At 43.4% G+C, this 21981-nt stretch overlaps 1 protein-coding gene across 1 annotated transcript in view; it reads right to left on the bottom strand.

Annotated features, from left to right (window-relative positions):
* The window catches only part of LOC306927690 (1,4-alpha-glucan-branching enzyme-like), a 158520-nt gene that overhangs the window by 30016 nt on the left and 106523 nt on the right, over nucleotides 1-21981 (bottom strand). The window contains exons 9-13 of the mRNA XM_079507517.1: nucleotides 20891-21024; nucleotides 14611-14709; nucleotides 8794-8904; nucleotides 8502-8673; nucleotides 1832-2016 (exon numbers count right to left, since the gene is read on the bottom strand). Coding sequence (XP_079363643.1) covers nucleotides 1832-2016; nucleotides 8502-8673; nucleotides 8794-8904; nucleotides 14611-14709; nucleotides 20891-21024 — 701 coding nt within the window. The remainder of the gene's footprint in view (nucleotides 1-1831; nucleotides 2017-8501; nucleotides 8674-8793; nucleotides 8905-14610; nucleotides 14710-20890; nucleotides 21025-21981) is intronic.

Here is a 21981-nt window from a genome sequence, read left to right as displayed (position 1 = left end):
GATTCTGAATCCATTCCAAGCATTAGTTTTGCACAAAAAACACTCCTTGGGCTAAATTAGGCCATATCCACTTGACCAAATGTGCTGACCTCATCACGTTTGTGTGGCCGTTTTCCTCCCAAGGAGTGTTTTTTGTGCAAAACTAATGCTTGGAATGGATTCAGAATCATGCAAACACCCTAGTTTCATATGTCACATGTTACTTAAAGAATGATGAAATTTGGACTTTTTTGCCTTATATAGGATGTTATGGGCATATTATGCATATTATGCTAAAATAACACCTTTCGCATGGTCAAACTTTGGTAAACTTTTAGTATGTTATTAAGGACACCTAATACTACACAAAACAGTTGAGAAACCTTCTGTTGCAATTTTTAGGGTCAAACCATAATTGCACCTGTCTAAAGGCAAAAAGCCAAAAATAAATCTTAAAAAAAAAAAAGACTAGATGATGTACCTACTACCAACACAACTAAAATCTTGTTTCTCTCAATTTGGGGGTGATTGACATTAAAATGTCTGAGAGCCACTGCATTAACTAATAAATGATGATGTATTATTAAAGGTCAAGCTGCCTGGCAGCACATAAAGTAATTACATTCAGCCCCACCTTTACCGGCTGCAACATTAAAGCGATGAACTTCATTAAGGCATTACTAATTACAATCCAATAATGTGATTGTGAAATGGACCATTCGCAATTACGAGTACGTTTTTACTTTTGCACTGTAAGTACATTTTGATGCCAGGGCTTTTACTTTTTACTTTACTACTATTGCTTTAGTTTAACTTTAAATTTGAGTACTTTTTAAGGGGTGTACTTGGGTTACTATGTTACACAAACACAATGGATATGGTTACTACATTATAACAGTGGTTCTAACAAATTGGGGTCGAGGGACCCCCAGGGGTCCTTGAGGTGGATCCAGGGGGGCCCCAAGCCAAATGTGTTAATATATCCGCTATGTGGCCTTCGTTACGTTGCACCGCTGACTGTTTTGTTTGCGCCTGATGCAATTTATATTTTCTGATACGGGTCTGCAGATAAATACATCAATTTGGGGGTCCTTGACATGAAAACGTTTGAGAAGCACTTCATTAGTGCACTCTCTGAGTTAGCTTAACACACATTTGACAGTGTCGTTCGTGGCTTGAGGCTGCTGCAGTACAATGTGCAGCCATGGAACATTGTGAGAATGTGAGCTTTAGCGTGACCAACCAACTGTCACACCCAATCCCCTGTCTTACACTCACATGTTCCCTGTCACTCCCAGTCCCTGTCACACCAGAAATGTCACAGTAATGTCACTGCTTTCCCCCACCAGCTTGGAGTTTGATAAGTTATAGGTAGTAAGGTACTGTAGGCCTATGTATTTCTATTAATATATTGATAAATTAAAGGATGCATTAAATGTATGCATTTGTTCTCAAGTTAATAAGTAGTAGTGAAGGCCAGTGTTTTGGTCACTTTTTGTATTTAGCTTTTCACCCCTTTTTCTCCCCAATTTAGTCGTTATGCTAATTATTTACTGCTTTTGTATCGTACTGACTAACGTTACGTGCCAGTGAGGAGCCCCCACCAGGAGGACGTAGATCCTCCGTCCTATTCCTCCCGCCCAACACTCCCTGCTGAGAGGTGTGGCCCCAGCCCGTAGGAGTATATGCCCTGACAAATATCACCTTCCCTGCCTGGCTTGTTTGTTTTTTTTACTTGTTTTTTTTATTACAATATCAGTCAACAACTGCTAGGATGAAAAACAACGCACATAATGTACGTTACAGTAGCTATAAACACAAATGTATGTTTTGAATGAGTGCTTATGCTTACCGGTGCAGCGCAAAGCCAGCCATACTTGTCTTCAGTGTGGTTCATATCTTTGTCAAATGTGTACAGCTGTCCATATCGCAGATTCCCCACGTCCAACAAGTCGAACTGACGTCTGGCATACTGATAGCTCTCGTCGTTGCCTTTGCGCGGAAAGTCCAGCCACTCGGGGTGACCAAATTCATTACCTAGGGGGCAGTAAAGAGTGATAAGATGGCTGCTGACACCCAAATGTACAATTTCAATTCAACAGAGCATGCGTCTCTATTCTAGGTAGGCATGTCATAATAGGTGAACTTTCAGAGAAGCTCTCAACACGTGAGCTTGAAGATGTGCTATTTTTATCAAAGGGATTTGCTGTGCAACAAGTAAATGTTGACTGGGAGAACCCAGCCAACTGAAGTAAAAAGTTCAGGGTCTCACGGTTCAAGGATCTGGCAGCCGTCCCAATAAATGCCCTGGGGCTCGCACTCACATCAAAGCAGTGGTGCACAATTTGCACTCGCAAGTTGTGTGGAATGAATGGCTTTTTAGTCATTGTACATCTAGTATTGCCATCACATTTTGTGTTTGAGCTCATAAAGATGCAATGAAATGGTGGGATTTGTGCAACATGTATAATATAATAGTGTGCTCCCTTAATGTGCTCAAGAATAGAAAGGCAAGCTACATTTAATTATGCTGAAATTTGATGTTGACAAGATGTCAAGTTGATCTTTTGTGTGTGTGCGTGTGTGTGTGTGTGTGTGTGTGTGTGTGTGTGTGTGTGTGTGTGTGTGTGTGTGTGTGTGTGTGTGTGTGTGTGTGTGTGTGTGTGTGTGTGTGTGCGTGAGAAAGAACACCCACCCACACAAACACACAACCACACACACAACCACACACACACACACAGAGGTTGCAACCTTAATTTCCATATTTTTCCATTCTCCTGTTAAGTGACATAATGGTTAAGTTGTTGAAACAAGTGCAAATCCAACAGTCGTGATGTGAAGATACGAATGCTGATTAAGGGTTTCAGAGAGGCTATTCATTTTGAGTGACTCAACAGTCAACATGGTGAAACGGAAGTCGTAGTGAATAGAATTTGCAGACCATCTGACACTCTGACCAGTCACCATGGAATGCTTTTGTCCTTTTTACAAGAGACAAATAAACCCTCAATGATTAGGTGTTCCTAAACGCTGTTCTGAGGAAGCATGCGGAAGGCTTCAGTGATAGAAATGAGGAATCTTGGTAATTAATTAGACATTAATGGTATTGTAAGTCATAAAATAAACGTTGTCGAAAGTGGACATTATGTATCAGTAGCTCTGTAAAATCATTGGCTATTGTGTGAATATGCTGAAAGTCGAGTACAAGTAGAAAAGAGCTGGGACGTACAAAAGCCAAGACATTCATTAATTCACAATCCAAAAATAATTTTTCATTCACTTGCACTTACTATTCTGTCTGTAAAAGAAATCCCTTTTCCGAGGGATTTTCTTGTTTAAATAAAAGGTTAAATCACATGAACAAAAAAAGGAATATATAAAACTCAGCATCTCGGTAGAATTCACGTCAGAAAGGGAGGACTTCTAATCCCACAGCTCTCACTTGAACTTTGCTTTGAGGGAAATTTATGCTGCTTAAATTTCACACCCAGACATCTTTGAGACATGTACATAGGAGAGGGGAATACAGATGACAAACCTTAACCTAAGACATACAAGCGACACAGTGGCCATTTTCACCCTAGTGTCCATGTTGTCTTAGTCTGAACAAAACGTGATGTTGACCAGCTAAAACCTGGTCTAAAGTCCTAGGCATTATTCCGTTTAAAATGTGTGACTACGTATGCAGGTTCACAACGCGCATCAGACACATATCTCACGTTCAACATCACATTGAGATCCATTAATGAGGTTCCAAAAAAGAAGTAATGGGATTATTCATATTTTGGCACGCACACGCACGCAAGCAAGCACACACACACACACACACGCACAGACAGACAGGCTAGGTAGACAGGCAGCACACTATATTACTGACTGATTTTATGTTCAATGATCTCTCTTGTCTTTGAAGATGAAAACTAGTTGATGAAAAGATATTCAGACAGACAGAGAGAAAGGAGAGACAGATTTAAAGTCAGATCCGGTGGCTCAGGGGTAGAGTGACCAGATGGGAACCGCAAGGTTCCCAGTTCGAACCGGGGCTCCCCCGGAGTCAGTGTCGAAGTAGTGTCCTTGAGCAAGACTCTGAACCCCTAATTTCTCCCGATGTGCAGGTTGGTGCCTTGCATGGTTTCCTCCAGCATCGGTGTATGAATGTGTGTGTGAATGGGTGAATGTAATGCACAATCTCCGTAAAGCGCCTTGGATAAAGGCGCTATATAAATATAGCCTCTACCTCTCTAGACCTCCAGAGAACCATCAGCAAGGCCAAGCAGGAGTGCAAGGTCAAACTGGAAGACCAGTTCAACAGCTGTGACACAAGAAGCATATGCTATACAGTCAATAACGGACTTCAGAGGGAGAACCAGATGTGCAAAGAACCCGTCTGCATCCCTCCCTGGTGAGCTGAACACCTTTTCCAGCCATCTCAAGGCCAAGCAGCCAGCAGTGTCAGCACCAACCGAGGAGGCCAGCCCACTAATCACCTCTTTAGTTTACATATGCAGAGCCTACAACCAAACGGGTGATCACCCGTAAGGTGGAGGGCCCTGGTGGCATCCCAGACACCAGGGTGATCACCCGTAAGGTGGAGGGCCCTGGTGGCATCCCAGACCGCATGCTAAACGGGTGATCACCCGTAAGGTGGAGGGCCCTGGTGGTATCCCAGGGTGATCACCCGTAAGGTGGAGGGCCCTGGTGGCATCCCAGGGTGATCACCCGTAAGGTGGAGGGCCCTGGTGGCATCCCAGACCGCATGCTAAACGGGTGATCACCCGTAAGGTGGAGGGCCCTGGTGGCATCCCAGACCGCATGCTAAAAGCATGTGCAGACCAGCTGGCAGCTATAGGAGCGTTTATGAATATTCCCAAACATTCACTCTCACAGCCCTCAAGATGTCTACCATCGTGCCGGTCCTGAAGCACTCCAAGAAATCATCTGGGGACATGTCAGCCTCACCTCCATTGTCAGTAAATGCTTTGAGAGGTTGGTGAGAGATTACACCTGTTCCACAATACCTGCCATGGCTCTTCACACTGCTTTCTCCCACCTGGATTAGGGGAACAACAGATGTGTACGAATGCTGTTCGTGGACTAATGCTCAGCCTTCAAATTTCCGTCGTTTCTGCCAAGCTTATCACAAAGGTCAGAGATCTAGGCCTGCTCCTGACTATGTGCAACTGGATACTGGTCTTCCCGACGAGCCACCAATGGTGAGAATTTTTGCAACATTACATCAGACCGTAAACACAGGAGGGTCCAGTACTCCCTGTACTCCCGACTGTGTGGCCATGCACAGCTCCAACGTCATCACCAAGTATGCTGAGGACACGACAGTTGTCTGTCTGCCTACATACTGTACACTGTGTACAGGGATGGGGTCAGATCACTAGCACTTTGCTGTCAACTCAAGCTCGTATTTCAGCTTAAGTTAAGCAAAGTCAAGTGCAAACTTTACTTCCTATAACCGTGTGTGGGAGTGGTATTCTTTTTTTGGTTGCGAGTGTGAGACCCATGAATAGTAGTAAGCCTTATTACTTTGGTAAATGGGTAAATGCCCCGTGGCCTGTACCACCTACGGTATGCCAGCTGTACTGTAGGTGCAAATTGGTCCCACGGGAAACACTCTCTCTCTCTGTGTGTGTGTGTGTGTGTGTGTGTGTGTGTGTGTGTGTGTGTGTGTGTGTGTGTGTGTGTGTGTGTGTGTGTGTGTCTGTGTCTGTGTGTGTGTGTGTGTGTGTGTGTGTGTGTGTCTGTGTGTGTGTGTGTGTGTGTGTGTGTGTGTGTGTGTGTGTGTGTGTGTGTGTGTGTGTGTGCGTGCGTGCGCGTGCGTGCGTGGGTGCGTTTGAGAGAGAGAGAGAGAGAGAGAGAGAGGGGGGGCAGAAAAACAACCCCAAAAGCCAAAACAAGTGTAAACAGACACATTCATTACCCTGCGTGTGTTGGCCATTACCAGATGCTTATGGCCACCACATAAGGCTACAGTAATTATGACCAACTCTGGTCAACTGCCCTACAGAACCACACAGCATTAAAAGGTGTTTGGTGTTTGCTGCCTTATTACTAGCATTGCACTACCATCATCGTTTGGCAGTCCAACAACAAAAGCGATATAAAACATTTTATAATCATCAAAAATAGTGTTCATGGTTCATACGGCAATGGCATTTCTCTATTATAGCTTGTAGCTTTTCATGCGTCTACCAGCTACAGAAAACAGACAATGTTGAACATTATAGATGGCGATACGCATTCCATAATTGATGGGGATATATAGGCCAATAGTGACATAACACACATGAACAGGTATACACGTACACATATGCACGTATGCACGCACGCACACAAGCCTGTTCTCTGCAGGTGAAAACTCCAGGGAATAATGATTTGCATTCACCTGGCTTATTTTTCTGTCATAAACAGTTTGGCAGACAGGGTTGTGGGAAGAGACAGCATGAAGTATCCTGCTACAATGCTACTACAGTATGTGGTGAAGGAGATAACATTAGGTTTTGTATCAAGGACATCTACGGTACCAATACATCTGCTGTAAGGAGTTGAGTGGTGCAGCCACTCCATTGTCCAGCAATGTGTGTCCCTGGGTCCACCCGAGTATGGAAATAGCGCCATGGTAACTCTGTCATTTCTCAACTGTTTCGGACGCAGGGCGGCTCGCCGGAACCGGCCCGGTCCCTTGGCCGCATTCCTGGGGGTCTGGATGTTCCGGGGACCCTCCGGGGACCCCTACACGGAGTTGCACCACTCAGTTCACACGGGTGTGATTTTTTCCTCTTTGGGCACCCAAAGCAAGACACAAAACAGACCTGGCTTGTTAACGAGCAGAAAAAATTATGAGCTATACACCGCTCTCTATTTTCAAAACGTTTTTACGCTCGTGCTCTCCCACACATGCACACGCACACACAAAGATAATATGCAGTGCATGTGTTTCGTTACAATCATGTTTGATTACTGTCATTTGAATTTGTCATCTGAATTTGTTGACCTTGCTTCGGCAATAAGTACTGTTCTATTTGAACGCAGATAATTGAGCTCTGAATTTAAATGAACCAAGGAAGGACTCATTTTAATGAATAACATTTTATTTTGTAACCAATCTGTACGGTAGAGAACGTTAATACAATATACTGTAACTAGCACATCTGCTGTGACTGAAGGTACTCTTTTATTGAAAAATGTAGACTCTTGATTATTGTCATTGTGAGTTTCTGCCTCTTTCTCCTGCGGAATGACAGATATTTGTACACGGCAAGTTTGAGACTGAACGGTTGAATGCTGTCTGAGTCATGAGACAAATTCTGTGTGACGACATGGACGCCCATAAATATTTAGACGCAAGTCGCACACAGTGCACCACGCACGCACGCACGCACGCAGTCTGAGGAACCAGAACAAAGGCAGACACACACACACACACACACACACACAAACTGTATATGATGATTTTGGGTGTTAAATGTTTTTGGTGGTGCAACCACTCCATTATGGAGCTATGTGTGTCTCTGGCTGGCTGGCTGGTTGGGTCCGTCCCTGGGTCCGTCCGAGCACGAAAATAGCCACGAAAATACATGGTAACTCTGTCATTTCTCAACCGTTTTGGACGCGGGGCGGCTCACCGGAACCTGGCCACATTCATGGGGGCCTGGATGTTCCGGGGACCCTCACATGGTAACAAATTTCTCTACCGTTTCGGACACAGGGCGGCTCGCCGGAACCGGGCCGGCACCCTGGGCGTGTTCCTGTGGGTCTGGAACTTCCGGGGTCCCCCCCGGGGACGCTCACACGGAGTTGCACCACTCACTTCACACGGGTGTGATTTTATACTTATGAGGAGGAGCCCTAATCCCTATCTAGTATCCACCACTGTTAATATAACCCAAACACACGTGGGTTATTCTCGATACACACTTTATTATTTATTGCTGCTAAATTATGCCCTCTATTTATTATCTTTTGGTTTTTGTTTGTTATAATGTGCAAATGTTATGCCACACCATTTCACATTCATATAAGTGACAAAATAAATCTCTAATCTTTGGAAAAGTGAGAACCCCAAAAATGTCCACATCTTGCCTCCTCTTTTCATCCTCAAAGATCAGAATCGGAATTCTTCATTCTGCCACTTATCTGCAGGCTATGAAGTTGTGGCATGCAAGCAATTCGACGTGACGAGGTTGGTGCTTTCAGAAAATAGACAGAGAAGCAATTTAACTATTTTGGCATTTAGCATAATCTCTTATGCGGAGCGCCTTACAAAGTGCAAGATCAGAGTAAATGTCATGAACACTAGTCAACAAATGACTGAGTAAGTGGTCAAGTACTGTAAATAGAATAACTAGAATACCAGATCTTTCAAGTCAAAATCTCAAGGCACACCTGTATATGACACATAGTGAGCTTCTATATCTGCTATTGTTTCTACATAACATGCTGTCCCTCACAAGTATAATAATCAGAATACGGTACATAAACATACGCACAGACACACACAGACTACTCACCAATGAAGTTGAGGTAGCCCTCCCCGCCTAGAGTGTGTGTGAGAAGTCGGATCATCTTGTGAAGTTGCAGACCTCGGTCAATGACAGGAGTCATAGGGATGAGAGAACTCATGTTGGTGTACATCTCTTTGTCCATGAGCCAGAAGGCCAAAGACTTGTCCCCCACCAGAGCCTACACACATCAATGAACAATATAGCATTTGGACAAACCACTGGACAGACAACTTTGCACATAACACCTGCAGAAAGGACATTTATAGTGTGTGTGAGACATGTATGGGTAGGAACCAACCTGGTCGTGACTCTCTGAGTAACAGATGGAGGCCTCGCCAATTCCCCTGTTGGTCAACGTGAACAGAATATTCCCCATGTCCCACTCCTCATCTCGCTTCTCTTTTAGGATCTACAGAAAAGAGAGAAAAAGAGAGAAAAACAACAAGGGAGAGAGAGAGAGATTATCACATAACAGCAGAACTAGCATGTCTCATCAGCAGTATAGCCTGCCTTGCCACCAGTGTCTCTACTGCGAGTCCCTCACACATCCGGTGAGCGTGTGTGTGTGTGTGTGTGTGTGTGTGTGTGTGTGTGTGTGTGTGTGTGTGTGTGTGTGTGTGTGTGTGTGTTGAGTGCACATTAAGTAATGTAAGTTGGAGTTAAGTGGTGAATATGTGATGACAAAAGGTCAGCATTACTTCCCAAGTCACTTAGGCCTAGGTAATTGGATTTTAGCACACATACAGTATAGCACAACAATGTCATTCTCATGGCCTTGTTGTGTATTAAATGCCACACTTGGTCGCAGCCAGTATGTGGCATTTGTACATTGCAACAGAGTTAAATGAACGCTCAGGACTTTACAGTGCAGACTATGGATATGCAACACTTGGCCAAGGTGTCAAACAGCCTGTGTTGAGCTACTTGGGAGGAGCAGGCATTGCTCTCACACACACGGCAAGGTGGAACGTTGTGTCAAAGGGAGTAGGGGCAGAGGCATTTCAAAGAGTAGTGGAAAAGCCATGTTAGCTGGGTAAACTCCAACTGATGTGATTTCACGCTCACCTACAGTTCACAAAAGCTATATATCTTATCAAAGGTACTCAAACAAAACAAGATCTAAGAGGAGGGTTGAAACGGAGGTGTTCCTCTGTCTGCCATCTTTACTAGCATAGCTGATCCGCTAAGATATATCATAATCTCAACATGTCTTTGTTCTTCCCTGACAATGTTATCCTGCTATAGACCTTAATAATGTGTGGACACAAAGTCAAGCAAAAGCTGGCTTTAAAAGATTGTTCACAGACTGGGAAAATGAAATTGGTGACTGCGCAATGGCATTTTGCTGTTCGAATATACACAATGGGAAAGCAGTATTTGAAACGCCTGGCCTTAATCGCTCCCATTTGTACGGCATAATGCCTTACAGTAGCGACAAGACACATAATTGTTTAGCAGAAGTATGATCGACTTTGACTTATTACCTTTTTCGAAATAACACAGCAGTAGCTCTGTTTCCCTGAGCATCAAGAAAATAATCCTGGAGCACAAACCCTACCAGCCCAGATTATTATGCAACGGGGACATCATTGGCTGGTAAAGAGGAAAATTACTTTTGCAAAAATAGTTTCATTTGCTAGTCAGCAAGATAAGGCTATATTATTGTCTTGTATAATGTATTATGGCAGTCAAATTATTGGGGACATGGATGTGAAAAACCAAATGTGTTTTCAGAAATGTGTAGTAAAGTTGAGAGCAGCATAATTTTACCTCTGCCTTGAAATCTTAAGAAATCAGCACCTACAGAATACTTGAACACTCCACCCAACATACTGTGGGCACGGGCCCCAGTGTGACCATGTATTTCTATAGCACCTTTATCCAAAGCAATTTATAATGTGCAGTACATTCACGCATCCACACACATGAATGCTTCCACCTTTCAGTTACCAAATGGCCACCCTGGACTCCTGAGTCACAGCCGACTTAACTTGGACTTGCACAGAGAGACTGCACAGAACAACTCTGATATGTTCATGAACTTGCAGGCTACGTGTCGTTTCTGTGGCTCAAGTAACAGCAATTCTAGTCAGAGCTTTCATGTCCATCTTTCATGTTTCATGCTGCCTCTGATTGCATGCAACTCACTAGAGAGTTTAAACTGGTTATGAAGGATCTTGAGGCAAAAATCAATAAGGAGCTGTCTATGCTTTGCTGGGCCAAAATATATTTAGGCTTAGCATCTGATTCCCTACTAGCTGTTGGCATGTGTGCGCACTGCTCGGTCCGCAGTCCGATATATAAGTGTATACACTTCTATAAGTGTGTTTGTGTGTGTATCTGGAATGGGATTTGCACTACACACCATCCTTCCAAACGCCACCAAATTTGCCAATCCAGTTCTTTGTGTAAAAAACAACTATGCATTTATCTTGTATTGCTTTTTAGTATACTCGAGTATTCAATGTGTAGCCTACCTAAAAGAGGAAAACGATTAGATGAGCCATTTTAATGTATACGAGGGTTCTGTTGGCTGGTTTAACAGGAGGCAAATGGATGATGCCTCTCACAGACACACACATGCAGACGCACACATTCCTGTATTACTATACTTGTGAGGACCATCTATTGACGTCCATTGTACAACATACTGTATGGGGATGGGAATCGACAACCAGCATTGTTAGAGAATGGGAATGTCAACTGTGTATGCCTCCAATTAATTAGCAATTCCTTTTATAAATTCCAGCATTTTTTCCCCATGTTTTTGCTCATTGCAAAAACAATTACATCATGTGTCTATGCAGCAGAAAAGGAAAAGAGCATTGAAATTTGCTTTAAATTTTCTACGTTGTGTTAGGATATAATAAAAGAGTTGAAAACTTGTGTGGGCCTACTCTACTACTTTCAATAAAGGAATCGATAAATAATCAGACCGATAAGCAGAATCGCTAATGGCACCGTTATCAATAAATTGTATCAATTCCATCCCTACATTCTCTCATCATTACTTTACACACCTACTCTTATCCTTAAACCTAGCCGTAATTGTACCTTGCACCCTAGAATACCCCTGGAAAAGTAAGAGTCATCACGTTCCACACAAGAGTACATTTCCCTCTTCTCTCTCTCTCTCTCTCACACACACACACACACACACACACACACACACACACACACACACACACACACACACACACACACACACACACACACACACACACACACACACACACACACACACACACACACACACACACACACACACACACACACACACACACACACACACACACACACACACACCCACCCACCCACCCATGGGCATCAAATATAATGCCTGCTTGTCCTTGGCGTGTCTGATAAAGGCAGGTTGAAAAGGCTGGGCTAAATCAATGCTAAGGCAGTAAAAAGAGACTGTAACATCACAGCACCGCCGGCCTCGTATGCAAAGAGCCATCAAACGGCCGCGGCTGCTCCACTCCGACAGGAAATGAGACGGGTGGGGACCACATCAACACACAAGGGGCGCACGCTATCCTGCGTCGTCAACACTTACAGCATGTTGTCACCGTCGGTCAGAAACCTTGTATCTCCATATTTCATATTGTTATGTCCTCCGCCCGTAAATGACATGCCCTACCTTACCAAAAAATAGCCAATCAACAAGCCCACAATGAAATGACTCCAAGAGGTGTTGTTATTATTTCAAATGTAAAAATATAATATACAATGTTGTTGTTTCTGTTCATGTTTGAGTCTTTTTTTTAATTTTATTTAATAATATTGAACCAATAAAAAGTACTTACAAGTGCTTTGTGACTAAATCATAACTACATTTGATCCTTTGGAACACAGGTTATTTTTCCCCATTTCCTGAAATGTAACCAGTGACCACTTGACAATACAAGTTTTCTGCCCGATGGTGGTGAAATATAAAAGCTTAAATACAAGGTCGCACACTCAAAGCTAAATCATCAACAGCTGCTTGTTTGAAATCTAAAATACATTTTTTTAAAGATTAGACCCAGTAGGGGGCAGAAGCAGCCCAGGGAAGACGGAGAGAGAGGAACAACAAGGATGGACGGGAGATCAGAGAAGAACCTGTACCTGTCTCAATAACACTGTGTCCCTCAGCTAAAAAAAAAACAAGAACATCCTCAACCCCACCGACTGCACCAGCCATATGTTCCGACATTCAGCTCTAATGACCAGAGGCTGCACACATACCATAGGAACTGTTTGGAACAGCTGTCCCATCATTTCTCTTCCTCCTGCCCCTCCCCGACCCCCCATGGCAATCTCACGAGCCTCTGTTTTATTCAGTGATTTAAAAAGCAACGTATTTTATTTAACGTCAAGTCCTCCTCGGGAGAGGGAGGTTAGGAGCTGTGTCAATGGATCACCAACCTAATTGTCCCTCTGGAGACGGGGGCCAATGGCGAGACAGGAGAAAAGCAAGGCAGAGATGCAAGACACAACACACAGGTTCTACTTCACTAGAGTCAATACTTAATAATGAATTTGTGTAAATACCGCAAATATATACTAGACCTACTTGGGCACCATGCAAGTCGGGAACGATGCAATGTTGGAACGCTTGGCCCATCCAGTTATGCAATACCCATTGTCAGAGTACACGTTATACCCGTCTTTCTGTCCCTTTGATACCCATATATGGAGAACCCTGATGTCATGTATGCCCATATATGGCATGCGCGCACACGCATGCAAGCGCACACACAGGCAAGCGCACATGCAAGCGCGCGCACACACACACACACGGCCCGGGAATATAATATGCTGGGCATATAGGTCGGATCGGTGGTTCTGGACATCTGCCGATCTGATTGACTTCACGCTGGCCACACACTCCCTTGGGTTAATAGTGAGCTTGTGATATCAGTAGGCTATCTGAACGATGTCAGACCAGCAAGGTTTATATACAGCAGGAGTGCCCACACTTTGTTTTTTACTTGAGAACTACTTTCAAAATGACCAGCTCAACAAGATCTACCCGCCGAAAAAAGAATATTATACCATTGCTGAAAATAGTTTAAATGTGTACCTGAGGGGGCTTTGGAATAGCAGCGCTGGCGTTGCATATAAGACAAATGCACTTGGAATGCGAAATAGAGCAGGAGAAATGGAATAGGTAGGGTTTTTTGTATTTCATTTTTAATGCTAAAAACGCTACAGCTACACTCTGGAAAACTAAATATTGCATTGTGGGTTTGAGCTGACAGGCCCTTTTGAGGTCAATCAATCAAGTCATCTTAATTCATTCATTCATTCATTTCCTTCCTTTTTTTAAATTAAATATTCTTTAAAATAGAAAGGAGAGGTCGCACAGCTCGTAGTCACGATGCCAAAAATACTTTTTATTGGGTTACCAACGTTTCGACAAACAAATTGCCTTCTTCAGGGAGAAGAAGGGAGACGCCACCCTGAAGAAGGCAATTTGTTTGTCGAAACGTTGGTAACCCAATAAAAAGTATTTTTGGCATCGTGACTATGAGCTGTGCGACCTCTCCTTTCTATTTTATAGTTTGTCTCCTGTGGTCAGCACCTCCTTACTTTTGGTGAGCCTACCTTTTTGTTTGCTTAAATATTCTTTAGGCACATGGCATGTGATCTACCTGCACAGCCTTTGTGATCTACTGGAAGAACGTGATCCAACTTTTGGGCATCCCCTGATATACAGTAACTGTCAGAATAACGCCCCAGAATATGGCCCGTTACGTTTGTGACACCAACCATCAACCAATGTGTGTGTATATACATATACACTCTCCAATGTGTGTGTATATACTGTACATATACACTCTCACACAAAATATGCAGCAGGCACTCATGAACAATTACACGCACGCATGTATGGTCATACACACCCACACCCATATATATGGGAATATATATTCCAATATATAACTCCAACACCTAAACATACCCTAATTGTCTATTTCTTCAATTATACTATATTATACGTGGGGGACATTGTCCCTCACAAGTATAATAATATGAATATGGAAAATAAACACACAAACACGTGTGCCCACATACACACACGCACACACACAAACTCACACTCACACACTCACACTCACTCACTCACCTGGATCCATTTGTCAGGCACGGCCATGGCTAGACGGTAGTCAAAACCCATTCCTCCTTTTCTGATGGCCCGACACAATCCTGGCATACCAGAAACATCCTTAAGATGTGAAAGAGAGAGAGAGAGAGAGAGAGAGAGAGAGAGAGAGAGAGAGAGAGAGAGAGAGAGAGAGAGAGAGAGAGAGAGAGAGAGAGAGAGAGAGAGAGAGAGAGAAAGTGAGAGTGTGATGTTGTGATGTTATAAAAGCAAAGGATTAGGTTTGTGAGGATTTTGATACAAAGGTAAAAGGGATCAAAGGAGGTAAAAGATGAGATGTTAGAAGCGGGATGAAAAAACATGACAACGCTGTGAGTGTTACTGAGATGAGATTATCCTCCTTCTGCTGGAGGCCTGGGGGGTGGGGGTGGGGGTGGTGGGTGTGACACTGCAAAAGAATGTTGAAACTCTCAGAGTTAACACTCAGGATTAGTGTACGTGATTTAAAAACATATACTGCACAAATATACTGTGTGTGTGTGTGTGTGTGTGCGTATATATATATATATATATATATATATATATATATATATATATATATATATATATATATATACATTACTTAAGACTCTGGAATTCGCTCATTCAGTAAAATGTTTAATTGCCTTTTCCCGCCCTGTTGGTTCCATAAATCTATATTATTTAATTATCTTTAGAGCTTCACTCGTACTCTCACTCGCTCTGTTTTAGACCAAGTGTAAATCCAGCAGCCTAGGTGCTTAAATCCTTTGTTTGTTCATAGCTTGCAGTTGGATTAAGAAGTGCTTGGAAGAGTTTCCTTTATTATGTTATCTTCCTGAGGCAGAGTGGTGATTTCTTCCTTGCCTACATGCATGTGGTACTGTATGTGGAGGTACTTCGCCATGGCGTGCACCAGTGTGGGAGGACCATCGCAGTAGCATTCTTGTCGTTTGTAATGTCTCTTTTCGACTATGAAAGGAAACGCAGAACCTTCCAGACATGAAACTTTCCAGAAGTTGTGGGATCCTTTTTGTTTTTCTTTTCTATTTTTACATTTACAAGTATGCCATAAAAAGGGGGCAATAGCCAAACTACAAGCTCCCAACATGATGCAGAAATATATTGAAGTATTCCTTTCTGAGTTGTGGGTTCCCAGATCTCAGGGTTAGAACCCCCTCCTGAGCAGGGCCCAAACTAGGTTCTCAGAACTTTATCTTAAAGTATATTATGACAACTAATCCAGGACTGTGAAATATGTTTAACGGCAGCACGGTTCGCTTGCTTCTTGTAGTCGAAAGGAGCCACAGATCAGCAGCATACACTTAATTCAGTGTCAACGAGGACCGTGATTTGCGGCGTGACGGCGTCTGCACCACACCTGTGTGGTGGAGTAGGTCAGCCTGTGTATTGAGCAAAAGAGCTCACTCGTGTTTTGTGCTTTTTTCATCACTGTAGTTGGCGGAGGTGACTTAAATAGACATCTCCATTCTCTTCTGTATTATTTGTGTGTTTCACTTTGATATGAATGTCCCAACCACGATAGTTGAATTATTTTATCATGATGCATGGTGAATACTGAGGGAACAATATATCTCCACTCTTTATAAACCCAATCTCTTCAGGCAAGCACATTTTATTTGCATAGCAAATTTCACCAACAAGGTAATGTAATGTAAGGTAAGGTAAGGTAATGTAATGTAATGTAAGGTAATGTAATGTAATGTAATGTAAGGTAATGTGTAAAGTGTTTTACACAAAATATTAAAAGCAACAAGACACACATACAGTATAAAAGGACATTTGAATACAACTGGAGTTTATAGCATATAGAAAATGAGAATAATCTAAAATAAAACAGATGCAAGATACCTTTTGAAATGTTTTGAAAATGTATGTTACGGCAGACTATATTTACTTAGCATTTATGTATAGGCTATCCAAGCAAATTGTGCTTTGATAGCAACACACAAAATATAAACCAATGAAATAAGAATTGTTATTGATTTTTTTGAGTGCCCTCCATGGTAATAAAACAAGTAAGCATTATGAAATAAAAACAGTAAAGAAAATAGTACAACAGTCTTAATGTGGTTGTACTGTGTACTGTTATACAGTGGAGAAGCTGGGAGTTCAGTGCCTTGCTCAAGGGCACTTCAACTGAGTTTTGGATCAGATGTAGCATTTGAGCTGTCCTGTAAAGTCAGTCGAGCAGGGGTTTGGGACGGAGCCGAGTGGGAGAGCAAGATCAAGGGACCAAAAAGGTAGAGTCAGTAAGAGAGAATGAGTCAGCCAGACAGGGAGTCACAGTACAGTTCTTTAAACTACTATTACAAAATGATTGTTGACATGTTATCAAAGCCTTTCTCAGGCTCTTGTAAGCAGCTTTGGGGGCGAGACAGCAAAACGATGACAAGTCTTTGGGGACATATTCTCTTCAATTATCTATTACCTGTGTTTGATTCATACCTCTCCTATACTCACTAATATTATGAGCTCAGAGACAGACAGACAGACAGACAGACAGACAGACAGACAGACAGAGAGAGAGAGAGAGAGAGAGAGAGAGAGAGAGAGAGAGAGAGAGAGAGAGAGAGAGAGAGAGAGAGAGAGAGAGAGAGAGAGAACATGGCAGACAAAGAGCTAGACAAAGACAAGTAAGAAGGATAAGACAAAGATTGACAGAAATAGCGAGACAATGTGACAAGGATGAGGGAGAGCTGGAGAGCTGGAGAAATACAGAGCAGCTGGGATGAGGAGACAGACACAGAGAGATAGAGAAAGAGATAGAGAGAAACATAGAGATAGATTAGAACGTTATAATATAGAATTTGATAGGAAGTGCCTGAATAAGTAGCCTTACGGGAAAATCAAAACAAGACTATGGGACCAATTGGGGCAGAATGGCGCACGTGTCCTTTATACCATTAGTGCCCCCGTTGTCTTAACATCGAATGATGATGTGGTTATTTCCACCGCTGGGTGAGTTGGTCCTAAAACAAGTTGTGGTTTGGTACAACAGAGCAACATGCAATTTGTGATTTGCGTTTAGACCAGTCAAAATCTGTTTTCAGCGGGATTGCAATTCACGCTTCCTTAGTATTTACGCAGCGCATAGGTGGGTTCACAATGAACACACACTCATCGAAATCAAAATCCACACACCTATCAGCCTTAGATCCTGAATATCAGGAGCTACCATGAGCTGGAATGACACTTACTGTACCTTGAATTTCTCAGGGCTTGGGTTGTTATCAACCAACCATCTGTTGGTTGATAACAACTAACAATTCTTTATTTATTTGTTTGTTTTCGCAAAACTGCAGAACCACACTTTAATCAGTTACAGATGATCCCTGCCTGTTGAGATGAATCGCATCATGTGTGTTCTACACTCTACAGCAGGGGTTCTCAACGTTTGTGGCCGGGGACCCCCGGAAATGCTTTGGCAATGTCTCGGGACCCCCGCCCCACCCCCTCCCGACCCCAAATATAAATTGACTGCTACAATAACCTTAAACCATTTTGGGCGGGAACCCCTTTTGGTGTTTTAAGCATTGTTATAATTTAGCTATTGAAAAATAGCAAATCTACAAGCTCATAGCGCGCCACCGAGTGGCGCGCCACCGAGTGGCGCGCTACGAGCTTGTAGGTCTGCTATTTTTGAAAAATCGTGAAAATAAAATTATTATTTTTTTTTGAAAATAATTTGGGGACCCCCTAAAATATTTTGGCGACCCCCCGAGGGGTCGCGACCCACGGGTTGAGAACCCCTGCTCTACAGGTCCCGTATCTTCCAGAAAAAGTCAAAAGAAGTCGACATAATCCAACAATAATGCAGTGAAGCTGTATAGCCACTACTAATGCAACTGGTAAAGCCTGCTGAAGCAGTTAGTGCCAAGGCCTAATGGATGGTTAAGGGCCAGACACAAATACCCATCTCCCGGTGCTCCTGATCACAGAGTGATGAGCTCCTGAAGTCCTTCCATAAGGACTCATGTGAGGCCAGCGTCAATCAATCCAACATGCACCGCTGTCCGCCGCGCTCAGTCAACTGTGATAATACAGTAGGAACTAGGTTAGAAAGACGTGCTCGGTGGAGCACATCTCCTCTCCAGAGGATCACTGATGTGATATTGATGACTTCATATTGATAACGTTAGTGTGGAACTGCACATTAATTGGGCGAGACAGGAAAAGTGAAAACATAGTGAAACAGTGAAAAAATATTCACACTAAATATTTACAATAATGTGATATATTCGGGGAATTTACTTCCTTGGCCTACTGGCACTAGTATGCGCAAGAAATCTGATGCCGATTGGTCCAGTGGTTTACCTGATTAGCCGCATGCATGCAGACAAAGAGAGAGATGTCACAGTCACAGACTTTGCCTGTCTAGCTCTTGTATTTCTATGTTATGTTCTAGTTGTTTTGGTTCTATGTTGTCTTCCCCAGGTGTTTCTCATGTGTAATCACTAATCAGCCCTCTTGTGTATATTACAACAAGTCTATATTAGACTTGTTCCCCAGTCAGTCCTTGTCCAGTCATTGTTTGGTGTCACTTCTTGTTCAGTTCAGTGTTTGACATTTTCCCAGTTATTTTGTAATAAACTACCCAATTTTGTCTGCTTGCTGTCCTGCATTTGGGTCCTCATCACACCACCGGAACGTGACAAGAGACACGAGGCCAAAAATATAATCTTCTCCCTTGCCTTCGGCCTGGTGGAGATTACCCAGATAGATGATATCCTGCACATTAGCTCCCGGGTAGCAAGTCGTAGCAGTGAGACATCCCTCAGCTTGAAACTACAGTATGATGGTCACATCCATGGGTAGATTAGCTCCCCAGGCCGCGTGACGAGGAAGAGGCATTCACACAGCATCGCCACTGAAGATCTAGACAGAGTGGTTGCGTTATCCGTGTGGCTGGAGCCACGTTTCCGTATCATGCAGCGCTTCAGTATAACCGAGCACAGAGGCCAGAGGTTGGATCTATTACTGAGGTGTAGCATTGAGCTTGAAGATCCCAGCTGCATCTTTATCCTTTCTTTGCTTAGTTTTTAGCCTTTAACTAGTTTTCTCTTAAAGGAGAATTCCGAAATGACCAGTTTTCTTACCTTTTGGCCCCTACACACTGCAAGATATTTGCTCCAATTATGCTGTCGGGGAGCTTTTTTGGCGCTCGCAGACAAAACCCACAATCTGACGCAAGATCAGGCTTTGATCACCGAAGTTTTGCTCGTTGTGTGTGAAAGGCTCTGCAAGAAGATCCGGCGGCGATAACAGCGCTAGCTGATGTCTTCCTGAGCGTTTTTGAATATCTAGCAGGTTTGATATTTGGCTCTATCGCCGACTGAACATCATACAGTATGAACGAGGTTGCGACTGCACCCCAAGAAGGTCTGAATTACAGCCAATGAGCACAGAAAAGCGGTGCTCACAGACAGAAAGTCTGTCTGTCTGTCTGTCTGTATCGATATATATATAAAATATAGTCTATAAAACCTATAGAATCTCACTTGAATATGTTGATAAAACAGTCGGAATGTACGCAGCAGCCAACTGTTATTATGGAAACAATTTGACCATGTGCGCTCTGTGTGTGTGTGTGTGTGTGTGTGTGTGCGTGTGCGTGTGCGTGTGCGCACGCGCAAATACAGAGAGACGCAGATAGACAGCGAATTATTTAATGAAAATCAAGATTTAGCGCCCTGTCTCGCTCTAGCACACGTAGGCTATCACATACGTTTCGCCTTGTGTATTCCTGTGTGTGTGTGTGTGCGCAGTGTGCGAGAGTCTAGAGAGAGAAAGAGAGTGAGAGAGAAGCGCCCTGTGTCGGTCTCGCACATGAGCCTGCGCGTACGTGTGATGTCAAAATTAATTGGAATAAAAACAAATGTAACCTATGTATCAGGTCTGACTGGATCGCATCTTGGTGAACTCTTGCAGTGTGTGATGCCTTGCCTGCAATCACTCGTTTAGTGTGAAAACCACAAAGATATAATGACAGCCGATTTCAAAAAGAGACTCCTGTAGTGTGAAATACTTAACGATCTGATGACTCCCAGACGACTTTAAATGTGTTATTATGTTATTATAATGGTTATTTGAATTGTGTTATTTTCATGTATTATGAATTGAATACCCTGGACCTGGTGTCTGTGTGTGTGTGTGTGTGTGTGTGTGTGTGTGCGTGCGTGCGTGCGTGCGTGCGTGCGTGCGTGCGTGCGTGCGTGCGTGCGTGCGTGCGTGCGTGCGTGCGTGCGTGCGTGCGTGCGCTCACCTCAGCAATGGTGATGCAGTCCGGGTAGAGGTCGTGGAGTGTATGGTTGGCTATCATCAGATAGACAATGGAGTCCTCGTCCACATTCGACCCAGGCCCAAAGTAATCACTGTACCCACCAGAAAATGTCATACCTGGACATATAGTGAGGGACAGAGACAAGAATTAGTTTCCTGTACTCTCCTCCTCTCTCCCCCGGTACACTCCACAATGGCGGTGTCATCTGAGAACTTCTGCAGGTGGCACATCTCAGAGCAGTGTGTGCAATCTACTGTGTACAGGGTGAAGAGAAGAGGGGCCAGCATACAGTAGCCCCCTGTGGAACTCCTACAGTATGTTGCAGATCACGGTGTCAGATGTACAGTCCCTCAGCCTGACAAATTGTGGTCCGTCAGTGAGGTAGATCCAGGCTGTGAGTCAACATTTATACTATTTGTAGCAGTGTTGATTTCGTCGACTAAAACTACATTTTTTTCACTGACTATACTGACAATTCCGTCAACAAATAAAAACTAGACTAAAATGTCTGACAGAGAATAGTGGACAAGAACTAAAAGACAAGTCATGGTATTGGTTGTATGCAGAAAATAGCAGATCTACAAGCTCACAACGCGTCACAGCGAAATCAGGCATTACAACGCCATCAAGCGCTGCAAAGAAATAATACCAACTGTAGATTTAAGTCGACTAAAATCATATGATATTTGGTCGACTAAAACTAGACTAGCACTAAAACATTTCAAATGAGTAAACTATGACTAAAAGTAAATGACTAAATGTAGTAGGGGGAGCTGTATGGTGTTGAAACAGCCTGGCATGGCCAGTAGGGGGAGCTGTATGGTGTTGAAACAGCCTGGCATGGCCAGTAGGGGGAGCTGTATGGTGTTGAAACAGCCTGGCATGGCCAGTAGGGGGAGCTGTATGGTGTTGAAACAGCCTGGCATGGCCAGTAGGGGGAGCTGTATGGTGTTGAAACAGCCTGGCATGGCCAGTAGGGGGAGCTGTATGGTGTTGAAACAGCCTGGCATGGCCAGACTAATATCACTGTGTAGATATTAGTCTGGAATCTCTGTGTGGAACCTGCATTTCCA

This window comes from Electrona antarctica (genome assembly GCF_951216825.1).
Source record: "Electrona antarctica genome assembly, chromosome: 8".
Lineage (NCBI taxonomy): Eukaryota > Metazoa > Chordata > Actinopteri > Myctophiformes > Myctophidae > Electrona > Electrona antarctica.
This window is presented reverse-complemented; position numbering and strand designations above follow the sequence as displayed.